Source organism: Aphelocoma coerulescens, chromosome 2 (assembly GCF_041296385.1).
Source record: "Aphelocoma coerulescens isolate FSJ_1873_10779 chromosome 2, UR_Acoe_1.0, whole genome shotgun sequence".
Lineage (NCBI taxonomy): Eukaryota > Metazoa > Chordata > Aves > Passeriformes > Corvidae > Aphelocoma > Aphelocoma coerulescens.
Window position 1 is genome coordinate 92,185,897 of NC_091015.1, and position 14,877 is coordinate 92,200,773.

Sequence of the window (14,877 nt, forward strand, 5' to 3'; positions counted from 1 at the left end):
CATCTAATTGCCTTTAAATGCGGACATCCTACTTTATCTTGCCATATGCAGGTTCTCACATGTGGATATTATTCAGTTCAGGAATTTTAAGGGAGCCTTGGGAGCCTTCTGCATGTTATTTTCACCCCATAATCCTCGACTGTTGAACATACCAAATGATTTGAAGTATATTATCAAATTAATATATTATCAAGTTTACTAGAGTGCCACTAAAAACAATAGCAGCAAGATCACCATGCCAGAAACAGTTCTCCCAAGTTACCCTCCAAAATTGAAAAGAAAAACACTATTTTTCATGTAATCACATTTATATTAATAGCATAAAATAACTCACACTGTGATGAGGGTAAATGTAACCTTTTGTCCATTTATTTTGCAAAAATAAGTACAGAATTATGTTCAGAGGCACTTGTCCAGTGTGGACACAATTGTCCAATTGTGTAAAAAGACATATTCTTTCTGCTTCTTTGTCTCTGTGGTTCCTTTAATACTTGAGAGGTTTATCTTTTCAGGCAAAGCACAGGGCACGGCCACATCTGTCAGTTGTGACACCTCAGTACAGGAGAGTAGTATCCAGTCTGCGATTGCTACATTTCACATCCCCAGAAAATACGTGTATAGATATTTTTCCTTTTTTTGGCAGTGCATGGGGTTTTTGAATAACAAAATTGCTGTTTCAGTCTTCCTTGGAGGATAAGATTTACAAAACAGTGTGGAGAAAAAAATGTTCATATCTTAGTGAATGCAATTTTGAAATTTTCCTGTTACACTATTGCTGTAACTTAGTTTCTTCATTAGTATGTGTATTTTCTTGAACTCCATTTATGTATTTATGAGGTAGTCTTCAATTTTTGGATAAAAGTGTTAGTAAAAAAAATAGTAGCACAACTACTATAGTTGCAAAAGAAAAACAGATGTATCACTTTAGACAAAGGATGTGAATGAAGCTTCAGTTTTCCATACTTAAAAAAAAATCCTTTGCAGAGCTGGTGAGTTTGTTTCTTAAACCATAAAACAGGAGAAACTTGATATTAAAGTCACTTTCTCATGGGTTTTCTCTATAATGAAAGTAGAAGTTAATTTCTTTGTTTTATGATTTAGGAAGCAAGTATCCCAGTTTTTCTAGGTTAAGTTTCTGTTGTAGTCACATGTAAGTTACTTTAAGGGAAGAACAGAACTGAGTGGTAGTATAAAATGTGGCTTCTTTCAAAGGCCTTTCAAGAACAAACTGGAATTTCTTTTTTATTAATGACATCAGTTGTCTATACCAATGCAAATTCTGTATGTCTTGAAATCAAATAAGAGATGTGTCTTTGTTCAGATCATAGGTCTAACGACACCTTTCAAATTATTTTGCTTAAGGAGTTCCCTTCAGATCACAGGAAACAAATGTTCTCCTCATTTCAGAATAAAGGTGGGTGGTGTTAAAAGAGCCCACAATCATTTCACCAGAGCTGAGAGAGGTTCCTGAGGCATCTGCTTTGTCACACATATTGAATGTTAGAAGAGGCCCAAACCTTCTGAAGGTTTGTGATAAAATCTAAGTATAGCACTGGTTTTATCTGTGGAAACACAGAAAGCAAAACTTCTGTTAAGGCCTCAGGAAAGATAAATGAGACTCACCTGACTTCTGTCTCAAACCTCTAGGGCTGTAATTCTCTGCTGTCAGCTGTGTTTGTTAGTTTTTCTCTGCCGTTTACCTGTGATCAGCTGGTACTGAACCCTCACCCAATAAGCTCTCCAGCCACAGAGCCCTTCATCTCTGACTAGGACCTTGTAGACATCAACCTCTCTGCCTATAGATGGAAACTGATCCTCCCACTGCTGAAAATGTTGTTCATGCTGCTGGCATGCTCACTGCTACCAACAGGTTTATTCTTTGAGTTGTACAAGAAGCAAGGATTATGACAGAAAGCAGTTAGGGCAAATCAGGTGTATGGTCCAATTTCAGTAAAAAAATGCCAGGGAGATGTCATTCAGCCTTATATTATTTCTTGTTATGCAGCCCATTACGTATACATGTAGCGCTATTTCATTTCTTTTCCTTTCTTCCCTAAGAAAAACAGGTTGACTTCTTGGCTTCATGCTCCTCTCGAGTTCCCCATCTGTGATCATTCTTGTCAAACCAGAATCTAGCCCCAAAGTCTATTTTTTGATTGGAAATGACACTTCTGAAATGAGCCTGACCTTCTTTTTCACCTTCTGTCAGGAGCCTTAAGGTATAACAGCAACATTTCAAGGTATATATCATTAAGAATTGACTGGCACACCTCTTTAGCATGCTTGCTAAATGGCCTATAAATTCTTCTGCGTAGGTGAAATAATAGGTTTAAGGCCATAATATTTCAAAAAGCATAAAAAATAAACCTGCCAGATATGTCTTTTCATGTGGTGAGATCACTACTTTAGCAAGCATTCTTCAATACTCTACCAAGCCACACCAAGCTAATAAGCACAGAAACAGAGAAATGCTGGTGGCTCCTGGGTTTAACCAATAATTTGAACTGAGATGAGGGATGAAGGGCTGTGTTGCCAATATGTCCTTGCTCAGAAAGAATATTATTTCCACTTGTTGCTTCCTTGTCTTGCACAGGGTGGTTATGCCAGCCTTGAACAGCAAGAATCAACTCTCTTGAGCGATTCCCTACAGAGCTTTTTGAAAACCATTTCCACTTTCTAGCTTGCATATGCAGCATCTCCCCAGATACTCTGTGAGCTACTCAGTGTCACATATGGCCAATTTGTTTTCAAAGTCAAAACTGCAGGGTTATTAAATGTAATTTGTATTTGTCAATTTGTGGAATATACTGCAAAGCCAGTTAGCTTTAGCCTTCTGTGCAGAGGAGAAGGACACGTAGTGATGTGCCAGGGACTGTTTTCCCTGGGTTTAACTCCATCCTCCTTCATTTGGGAGGGGTCTGGTTTTAAGCAAAGACAAAATGCGCAAACTGAATCAATATTTTTTTCTTAGATAAGCATAATATTATAAAGTTGAATAAAGGCATTGACAATTATTTTAAGAGCGTAATGTATAATCTAAAGTACAATTTAGATTTGTTAATATCTGAGATTAATTATAACAATTCAATACCTTGAAATGTTCTGAAAGCATTTCAAACACCTTTCCTATAATTGTAAATGTTGTTGCATCAAACTGGGAATGGTACCATTATTTATGCAAGGAGCTCTGCTCTCTCTCCCAATGCTCCTGTAGTCTCTGTGTCAGTTGACACCTGCATTTATATTCACCACCTTTATTTAGGCCTGGATGTCTAAACTGAAGTTTGACTTGATGTAAATAGTAGTATTCCTTCCTCCTGTGTATCAGCTGCATGGATTCTCATCATCCCTGAAATCAAGCTCTGTAACTTTGGTGAGTTTTTGTTGCTGAATTTTCAATTTCTGCTCTTGACAGCACTGGCCAATGCACCTCTTGGACAAAGGTGTCCAAAAGAGGTTATTGGACTGGCATGTCTTGGGACAGCTGGCAGGGACTGTCACAGCCACTAAGACATGCAGGATGAGATACTAGTGTCTTCTTAGCGGGCCTGTTAGTTTAAAAGTCTTTGGCATTTCAGAAGTGGTTTTAGTGAGCACTTTGTAATTGCTCATATGAATTTTGTCACTTCTGCTTCAAGGAGCATAGCTACAGTGTTGTCAGACAATCTCAAATGTCTAGGATCATTGGGGAGAGGTCTGGATGGTTTTAGACATTGCTGGGGTTTGCTTTAATTTTTTCCTAGATTTTCTTTTGTTAGTAGTGGTATTTTGTGCAGACTGGGGAAAAGGAAGTATTCATATGTAATAAATTAAAATAAAACACTGTTGTATTGTTATCACGGGAAAACCTACTGTCATGTGATACCTATTTAAAAGCAAACCCCACCAATTTGAGGTTGATAGTACAAACCCCAAAATTTGGAGAGTGTACTTCTCTTACTGAGTTGAAGCCTTCCCAGGTATTCAGTACAATTGCACTATAAATATGTACTTACTTTCATGAAAATGAGAAACCTGGTGATAGATAATCTGTTGTGAGGCAATCTCAAATGTCTAGGATCATTGGGGAGAGGTCTGGATGGTTTTAGACATTGCTGGGGTTTGCTTTAATTTTTTCCTAGATTTTCTTTTGTTAGTAGTGGTATTTTGTGCAGACTGGGGAAAAGGAAGTATTCATATGTAATAAATTAAAATAAAACACTGTTGTATTGTTATCACGGGAAAACCTACTGTCATGTGATACCTATTTAAAAGCAAACCCCACCAATTTGAGGTTGATAGTACAAACCCCAAAATTTGGAGAGTGTACTTCTCTTACTGAGTTGAAGCCTTCCCAGGTATTCAGTACAATTGCACTATAAATATGTACTTACTTTCATGAAAATGAGAAACCTGGTGATAGATAATCTGTTGTGAGGCACAGGAGAGCATCTCCATGAGTGGTCTTTTTCTCCTCCCAAAGTTCCTTACTAATAGGAAAATTGGGAAATTTATTAGAGTACTCTTACTATCAAAAGTCTGTTTTTCTTAAAAGATCTTGGTATTTGGCTTTTTATTTTTCTTGACTTTCATCCTTTCTTTGCACTAGTCTCAGGAAATGAGCGATTTGTATCTCACCCACATAACAAGCAGTTTGTCAGCTTCAACCACAATATATGTGGGTAATTTCAGCTGAAGGAGGGAAGCCTGGAAGGAATATTTGTTTATGACTTTTTTTTTCCCTCCTTAGTATATGCTAGGAAGAGTAATCGCATGTTGTCCTCTTTTTCAGAGGCTCCTACTGCAGCCCCAGTCTATCTCAAATAGACCTTCCTGATCATTCTTGATGGGCTGCAACAGTACAGTAACTCTTCCACTAATTTACTGGGTAGAGGTGTTTACTGGGTGAGGATGCTGCCTCAGCTCATTAATATTTAGCAGCACGAACTGCAAAGCAACTTCTGCCATGCCTTAACCACTATTTTAGATATGGACTCTAATACCACTTGGGGAAAAATATTTCTATTGCTCAGGCAGTTGATGTTTATGAAATACAAAATAAATGAATGAAGATTGGGCAAATTTCCTTTTCAATAGTGTCTTTGCTTATCTGTGTCAGTTCTACAGGCCCTGCAACAGCTGGGCTGTACAGCTTCAGGCACTGGTCTCAGCTATGCAAAAGGCACCAGAAGCTACTAAGCCCTACAGTGAAGAGGCTGCCACAGGCACAGCAGGTGTTGTGGTTTAACCCCAGTCAGCAACTAAACCCACACAGCCGCTCGCTCAGTGGGGCGGGGGCGAAGAAGAGTAAAAGTGAGAAAACACATGGGTTGAAATAAAAACAGTTTAATGGGGCCCCACATGTGAGCAGAGCAAAGGAAGGGATTCATTCACCACTTCCCATGGGCAGCCATCCCCAGGAAAGCAGGGCTCCATCATGCATAACAGTGATTTGGGTAAACAAACTCCATTGCTCCTAATGTCCTCTCTTCCTTCTTCTTCCCTCAGCTTTATATTCTGAGCATGACACCATGTGGTACGGAATGTCCCCTTGGTCAGCTGGAGTCAGCTGTCCTGACTGTATTCCCTCCCAGCTCTGTGCATCCCCATTCTCCTTGCTGGTGGGGTAGTGTGAGGAGCAGAAAAGACTGTTGTCAGTACTACTCACCAGGGACTAAAACATCTCTGAGTTATCGACACTTTCCAGCAGAAATTCAGAGCATGGCCCCATACCAGCTACTGTGACTGTCAATTAACTCTACCCCAGCCAAAACCAGCACAGCATGGTGGACAGTGACACCCTCCCTGTGCAGCCACTCAGCTGCTCTGGGCACACACAGTGCATCTGGAGAGCAGTGCAGGACACTTTCCAGGGTCACGGAATTTCCTGTGCCTTCACTGCGCATGCATGCGTGGTAGCAAAGATTTTCATTATTGTTACACGGACTCTGGGGCATCACAGTGGCTTGAGAAAAAGGTCTTCCCTCACAGCTGGTGATAAATCAATGCAATCATGCTAAAAGTGAGTTGCAAGAAGGGCAGGGAAATGCAGTAATTTATCTCCTTTTTTTTCATGTTTTCTCATTACTGGGCAGAATGGCAAAACAACATTAAATATTAATTTATCTGCTAGATCACTTCTAGTGCTTTATATGTACCAGCACAGCATGAGCATGTATATAGGGCTCTATTTATATCAGCTGATTTTTAGTAGTCCTTGGGATCATAAGAGTGTAAATAGCTGAGCATAAAAAAAAAAGTAGAAATTATACCCCCACATTGGCATTTACCCGCTCATATGGGTAGATCTTATACATTTGATGCATTTAAGGTACTTTGTCCTTGAAATAATACAGTAAATACCTTATGCAAACACTCTTCAGTTGCATAATGCATGATTTGTGCAAGTTGGAATGAGACAAGTGAAGACCTGAATTGTTGCCCTTGGACAACACAAGTCATTCATTAGCAGACTTACTAAGGTACAAAGCCTAAACCTGGTGTGAGGTCAGATTTGACCTGTAAGATAAGTCTCTCGTTTGTTTTCAAAAAAAATCTGACAGTGTGAATGATTGAATTCTGAGAGTTAAAATAAGAAGCAGGCTTTAATGTATTTTTTATGAGCTGAAAAGAGCTCATTTCTGGCAAGGCTGGTGATTTATAAGGAGGAAAAAAGAGAACTGAGTCACATGCAGTGAGAACAATCTATTGGTTTAAAGCAGAAATGTATTAAAAATTTCAAAGGCACAGCCCTATAATAGTGTCATTTGAAGGCATTGTTTCTCCAGAAGGCATTTGTCCTCTAGTTTCTCAGCCATCACTGGGTATTGCTATGCCAGTTCCTTTAAACTATGGTAACATTTGTCCACTGTAGTGAGTTTCATGTCTGAGCAGCTTTCTGGTTTTCAGTAGCTGCTCATGTCTATTAAATGGTCCCTCTAGCTTTCCACTTTGATGTTTCTTCTGCTTTAATTTAGAAAAAAAATAATGGTTTTCATTCTCAAAGGTAGTAATCACACAAAACCTTGTTGAAATTGAGTTAGTTGTTATTAGGGAAGACTTGATTGATTGTCCCTTAGAATACATGTATTTTATTTTTAAGGTTAGTGTAAGTAAAATTATGATTGATACTTCCTGAAAACTAGAGATTCTAGGTCTTTCCCGGTGCAAGTATTATTGTGCATTCATAACTAGTTAAATTAACTGTTGCAGATTTAAACCAAGAGTTAATTTGACTTACACTATGTAGTAGATGTTTAATGTTTGGTACAGATTTTTTAATTTATATAGACACAGTAATCTCTAACCCAAGGCACTAAAAGGTTTACTTTTTATTGTAATATGCAATGTGGACGTGTCAGAGGTGTTAGAAAAGATATTTTATAAAAAAGTTAAGCCTTGTTCCTAACAGTGGCACTAATGCCATGGATTGTTTAAATCCCTTTATCTGTACAAAACAAAACAAAATATACAAAATATATAAGTAGATTCCCATTTAAAATTTTATTTAAAGTGCGTTCCACTTTTGTTTAAAAGGCAAAAAGAAAGTCTGTATTTTCCTTTGAGATGTTTCATATGTAGGTGCAAGTGTTGTATGCTCCACTGGAGAGGAGAATCCCTGTCCTCCTGGAATAAAGTATTTATTTCTGGTAAGAGTGGGCTTTGTGCAGTAACCTACCCTTTGTCCAGGTTTAAATATTGCACATGTTGGATATCAGACTTGTGTTGTTTTTCATGGCAAAACTCTGAATGTGATGAGAGGAACAGTGTGTGCTGTGAGAGCTGGTTCTACCAATGGCACTGGAGTCTCAGACTACACAGCTGGCTGGCTGGTGGAATACCTCCTGCACTCACATTGTGAGAAACCAGAAGTTGGGCAATTGAGGAAGACTTGTCACACTTGTGCCTTTCATGGGATGGAGGGCTTATGGCCTTGAATGATTTAGTTTTCTATAGTAGCATTCAGTGTTGTTTTTCCTCTCATGAGAAGAGGGAATGTGGAGAACTGAGCAGGATGTGAAAAGATAATCTCTTCTCCCCATGCAAGTTCTAGATTTGCCTCTTAAGATACGTTCATTGGGCTTCTGTTCCCACAGAAAAAAATACATGCAGTGAAAAGTGGTTTTGTTATGTCAGCTAGCTAAAACATTGGGATTTCTGCCAATCTTATAGCTTGTCTATAAGGAATGTTGAGTAGGAAATTTGGTTCCTCTACAAAGAATCACGATGTGCAAAATTTGAGAACATCTGTTTATGGGCAGATGCCTTCATAGATGTTACAGTTTCAACTGAGGCAATTCTCAAGCGTATTTCACTGGTCCGTGCTGACAAACTGATTTGTGCTTTCCAACAGTGGGATGGCGTAGGACCTCTCCCAGACTGTGCAGAACCACCCAAAGGAATCCAGATGCTGTGGCACCCTTCAATAGTCAAACCCTACCTCACACTTCTTTCTGAGTGCTCAAATCCAGACACGCTGGAGGGGGCAGCAGGGGCACTGCAGAACTTGGCTGCTGGGAGTTGGAAGGTAGGAATACTAACCCAATATGTATTTCCTCTTCAGTTCTGAAACAACCCTACAGCTGACAGCAAGTTGGTGATATAAATGTATGTAACTGCTTCTGGTAGTGGAATAACCTTCTGTTTTTATAAAACTATCTGCAGTCAAAATGAGGTAGTATTTCAAGTCCTAGGTAGTCATATCACAGCAAATGTCAGCATATAGCAGCGAAGATTACATCGGTCATGTCAAGTATGAAAAATTGCCACTGAAAACCAATATCCAAATGAGGAGAACCAGTTAACCAGTTCTTTATGAACCTGGGTGACAGAGCCATAAAAAATGAGCCAAAAATGCCACCACTGGCAATCAAATGAAACCATATTGTTTTGTCACTGCAGAAACTGGTTGACATTCTGTCCCTGAGGAGAAGCCAGGGCACAGCAGAGCAAGATATAAATGATGTGACACCAAAACAAGTAATCTTAGCATCTACTTTTTTTAAAAATAAGAACTTATTAAAATACATCCACAAGATGATTAAATGTATCCAATGAGTGAGGAAATGTGCAATCAATTATTCCAGCTAAATCTACTTTTCAGTTATAGTCAAAAGATCGATTTTTCTTTCATGTATTATTTGCAGTAAGTTGAGTGAAAAATTTAAGAAAATACTTAAACATCTAGAACAGATCAGTAAAATTCAAGATAACATTGAACTTTGTTTACGTTTTAGGGCAACTTTCCTGGTGGTAAACTGGTTTAATTGGGTTAAAGTACTAACTGTCTAATTCTATGGTGTAGCTATAATGCATTGATTTTAAATTAACTCCCAGCAGGAATATTTCTCATTTACAACGAAAACAGTCATGTGTAGGGAAATGCACTGATCAAAGTTATGTCTCAGAAGGTATCCTGTTGGGTTTTAAGTGGTTGGGCATTCATGTGATCATGTATGTGATATGTAAACACCAATTTATTTGGGCATTCATTTTGAAATGTTAGCACTGACACTAGGAAATTGTTTTCTTTTTTCCATAAAGTTTTGTTGGAAGTTGGATTGGCACACTCACTAGGTCTTTCAAGGCATATGATGTTTTGTTTGGTTTTTTTTATAATTGTGTTCCACCAGATTTATGTCTTTGATTGTTGCATTCAGTAAATGTAAAATGATTTAACAAAATATCTGTTCAGTGATTTTTGTCCTATGTAAACACTGTGCCTGAAAAATCATTATGGTTTTATTATTCTTGTGTTGTAGACTGCTTCAGATGGTGTAATCCTGGCAGAGAAATGCAATAAATGTGTTCTATCCATCTGGGAATGGGTGTAGCCCTGGTCCAAATGAGAAAACAATGCATGCATGTTTGCCAGGACTAATAGAAGTGGTAAAATCCAAGTGGTGTTCCTTCTCCCATTTCTAATAAATCTGTATACCTGTCATCCTTTAGTTGGCAGAAGTGTACAGGGAGAGGAAGGAAGGCTTTGCAGAGCTCTTTGGCGAGTGCTGGCTTAGAAAAACTGTTTTGGACTTTAATACTATCTGTGCTGATACCATGGGAAAAGCTGAGTTGTTCTCGTATTGCTCTATTTTTCTAAAGATTCACCAATTCTATTACAAGGGATGTGCAGACACAGAATGAATATCCTTAATTTCACATGTCATACTAGCCATTTTTGTGAGGGGAGTAATCCTCTTTGGGGATTACATAAGCATTGATGTTTCCACCTTTTGACCTCTCCCTTCCATTGCTGCAGCCCAGACACAAAATGACTGAAATAAAAGATAGAAAACTCTTAAAAGAAGAAGTTTTTTCTAGGGAGATTTAAATTTTTTTAGTTCCTCCAACAAACAGTAATTGTATAAAGAATGGATTTTTTTTTTTTTACTTTAATTCTTTAAGAAGAACTTTATGATGGACTGAGAGAAGAGCAAACTGTATAAAGATAAGTAATGCTGCTATTAATATTAATAGCAATACCAGTTGTGGGCTTTTTCCAATGAGCATTATTTTAATGCCAGAAGAATCACAGACTGTATGAGGCACCCAGCATACTGGGCATGCTGACACACTGCTGAAGATACATCTCTTCTGGAAGAAAATACTGTGCAGTTGATACACTTGTGTAATTCCTTCCTAGCTGTTTCACCGTCTTGGTGCCCGTGGTACAAAGCTGTCTAATCCTCTTGGGTGGCCAAGAGGTAATATTTTTAACACAGGCAGTGCTTAGCCAGTGCTATTACGGAGAGAAAATGAGCAGATAAAAAGAAGTCTGAGTAATTTTTAAAAAATAAAAAGTTGTGTAGGGGATTTAGATAAATGTCTGCAACTGGAATTAACAGGCGATATGTGTCTAAATCTGCTGGACTACTTTGGAGAATTTCAGGCACAAAAAGAAAGCAGTAGTATGTAGCTTTAAGGATTAATAGCTCAGAAAGGCTGAAAGTTTTCACTATTCCAGGGAATATAGTTTCTCAGTGATACATACACATAAAATCAACACATGCACACGGTGAAACATAATCTGTAGGACATTTTTAGCACTGCTTCAGTTGCAGGAATTCCTTTTAAAGCCAAATACTAACAAAAGAAAAAAGTGTGACATACTTACATTTACATACAATTTTTCTATGTCAAAATAAAGCACTTTGGACTAAAGTCTTGACATACATTACCCATCTGCAAAGTAAAACTTGGGAGTTTTTTATAGTGACTAATGCAATATTTTTTCAGTGCAATTATTATTAGACCAAGCACAATCTGCAAAAAATCAGAAAAGGACCATCTTAGTGACAAATACATTTAAGAGATCCAAAGGAAAGTTTATCAATAAAACAGGATACTGATTTTGAGGTATGAGGAAGAATATTTTCAATGTGAAAATTTAACCTGGCATAGTTTATGACTGCATATCTTCACTTTGGTGTATATTCTGGTTTTGAAAAAGATAGCTTATTTACAAAGTAGAACTCATTTTGGAAGCGGCTGTTTTACATAAACATGTACATTTGTTCATCTCACTGTTCTGCATCAAGATGTCATCACATAAGGAGGACACTGGTATTGGAATTTGAAGGACAAGAACCATCTCTGTAATGGAAAATTACATGCATATCCTCAGAGTGATCTCTTTTTTTATTCGTGTGCTTACTTGATGCATCTATGAAAAATAGGAATGGCCCTTCTGGAGTAATATCTATGGAGACAGCCAAATATGTAAGTCTTTTGGAAAGACTGGGCAAATTAACATTTTCCATATCGCTGCCAGGGTACCACTTTGCTTAAGGTCTAACTGCTGCCTTGCACAGTGACCTGTGCCATCAGCAGGATGTCACCACATGCCCCCCTCCTGACAGGGTTGGTGGCTGCCATTAATACACACTCCAAGCACAGTGCTGCTGCCTGACAGCAGTGGGGCAGTTTGTCAGCACTGGATCTGCACCCACCTACCACCTTCTGCAGAGCTCAGCTGCTCCCTGGGGCTGGGAGGGTTTCTCTTTTAGAGAAGTCATTGATTCCCAAAACATTTTATCCCATTGAGTCTTAACCATGGTAATTTCATGGTCTCCTAAACATCCTGCAGACAGAAGGAGCAGCACATGAAAAGCATTGCCACTGGGTTTGGCTTTGCTTCCTCTCATTGCCACACTAAGATTTTTTTTTTTCAAAGAATAGACTTTTGGTAATTACACTTAATGTGAACTTGAATATTAAAGCTGCTTAGAAATATGAAATAAAAAAATTAGGGTAACACTTTCCTCATCAATATTAGCTGGAGTTTTCCCTGAACAAATAAGGTTAGAGACATCCTTTGGAAGCAGTGCAAACTCTTAATTTCCCATTAGGTATTGACTTTCACTGGGAGCTCTGTTATTTTTCTTTGCCACTTAATTTGTGTTTAACCAAATTTGTGCAAAAATGTAGAATAAAAAAAAGGAGACTTTCTGACTCCCTCAGCTGTATTCTGAAGACAATTGCCTGCTTATTAAGAAATCTCTCCCACTATAACTCTTCAAACCAGTTCTTTCTGCAACCTCATATAATTTTTTTATTTTAATGCCTTGGATTGAAAAAATTACATGGTTTAAAATTACAAGAGTTGTCCTGTAAAAGATGGTCTTTTTATATATAGTCTGGCACTAGTACTTTTCCTCAGATGGTGAAAATAAAACTGGCAAGTTCTTTTTAGTTTTCACCTTGGTCAATCGGCTATTAACTCATTAACTCTCCCGAGCCTGTAAAAAGTTATATGCAAAATGTCCTCGAGTTAACAATGTGAAGCATCCAAGGTTATGTCCCTTCTGAATAAAATTACCCTCTCAGGAGGAAAGGAAATATTAGGATATCTGCTTATTACTGTGTCTGTGTGTTATGTATCTGACAGCTGAATTTAGGCTGCTGTCAGTTTGTCTGCCAGACCCCACTGCAGTATTGCCAGACCTGTTGCCCTGAACTCAAAGAATTGCGAAAGAGCTGAGGTTGGCAGGGACCTCTGGAGGTCATCTGGTCCAACCCCCTGCTTAAGCAAGGCCACCTAGAGGCAGTTGCCTAGGACCATGTCCAGATGGTTTTCTGAATGTCTCCAAGGGTGGAGACTCTAGAACCTCTCTGGGCAACCTGTGCCAGTGCTCAGTCCCCCTCACACGTGAAAAAGCAATTCCTGCTGTTCTGCAAAAGTCCTGTTTCAGTTATCGCCCATTGCCTCTGGTCCTACAATATTACCTTTTCTATTACTTGCAGTTGATAACACAGTGTTGTCACCACAAGTAGCATTTCCTTAGGTTTGTCAAACCCTTAAAAATAAGTTCTTCATTTGTATGATCCTTCAGAAAAAAACAAGAAACTATCATAACTTACATAGGCAATACCTGTCTTTTAAAACCAAGAAACAAGATCTGCTGTATTTCTTCTGGCAAGACAATGGCTTACGTTGGAACAGGTAGCACACCTGCTCTGGGCCTGGCTTAGTCCCTTCTGTGCACTCAGTCTTCTGTCTCAGTTACTTTACAGGCTTTATGAACTTCCCTCATCTGCTTTAATGACAGGATGGCCAACTTCCTTTTCTACACTGTTGCTGATACAGGCCAGGATGCCTTTGACCTTCTTGGCCACCTGGGCGCAGCTGGCTCATGTTCAGTTGCTGTCAACCAGCACCCCCAGGTCCTTTTCTGCTGGGCCACTTTCCAGGCAGTGCAGGAGGCATTAGGTGCCTCTGCCTTTTCCTCATCCCTTGTCGCTATGTTCCCCCTGCATCCAATACAGGATTGAGAGTCTCCCTAGCCTTCTTTTTGTTGCTGCTGTATTTATAGAAACATTTTTGTTGTCTTATACAGTAGTAGCCAGATTAAGTTCTAGCTGGGCTTTGGCCCTTCTGATTTTCTCCCTGAAACCTCAAAACATCTGTGTAATAGTCCTCCTGAGCTCCCTTCTTCCAAAGGGCAGGTAAAAACTCTCCTTGTCTTTTCCTGAACTCCAGCAAAGCTCTTTGTTCAGCCAGGCCAGTGGCCTTCTCCACCAGCTCATCTTTCAACATATAGGGATGACTTGTTCCCTGTCAACAACAGAAACAAGCTTTTAAGATTTTCTTCTTGAAGACTGTCTAGCCTTCGTGGACTTCTTTGCCCTTCAATATTGTCTCCCGAGGGACTCTGTGAATCAGTCTCCTACACAGCCCAGAGTTTGGCCTCTGCAAGTCCAAGGTAGCAGTTCTGCTGATCCTCCTCCTTTCTTATCCTTTGACTCTGTAACGTGAGGAACAAGTGCTGCTCTGTTGAAATCAGTATCAGTCTCCTGAGACTGTAGCATTCCTTGGCTGGTTTTTCTAGCTCCTGTCCTTTCCGTTCCATGTTTGGTCATGCTCAGCAGGGAATGAGAAGGCTCTTTGGTTAGACAACTGAATATCCCTGCCTTTGATCCCTAATGTACAGGTACAATACCCATGTGAATGGGTTTATGGGTCATTGGCCTGATCTCTTGAGATAGGCTATGTGCTTTCTTGGTCTTTGTTCCTTAGACAAGCAACTGTATTTATTTTGTTAATTCCATGCTAGAGAAATCTGACTCTCATGGGAGCAAGAGCTCCATTAAGTAAATTATTAGATAAAGAAACTAAAAACATGAAAGGGACCAATTTAGACACAAGGTCAGTGCAGCAGCTTCAAAGAGGAGTATGAGAAAGAGTTTCAAGCTCCTTACCATCCAGACACTTGAAGATAATGAGTAATTGTTTTCTAAAGCAGCAGACATCTAGCTTATCAATCTTCTCTTATCAGGCAAGGACATATAGTGGGTTCCTTGACAGACTTTTCTGATGACTCTAGTTATTTATGTATTAACCCTTTGGAGTTTCATCAGGCTGTTCCAGGAGAAAGTTTTTTTGGGTTACAGTGAAAAAGC

General features: G+C 39.0%; 1 protein-coding gene across 2 annotated transcripts in view; it reads left to right on the plus strand.

The window, feature by feature from the left end:
* CTNND2 (catenin delta 2) overlaps window positions 1-14,877 on the plus strand; it is a 658,514-nt gene that overhangs the window by 566,356 nt on the left and 77,281 nt on the right. For both annotated transcript variants that reach the window (XM_069004021.1, XM_069004022.1), the window contains one exon: window positions 8,333-8,506. In XM_069004021.1, the coding sequence (XP_068860122.1) occupies window positions 8,333-8,506 (174 nt within the window). The remainder of the gene's footprint in view (window positions 1-8,332; window positions 8,507-14,877) is intronic.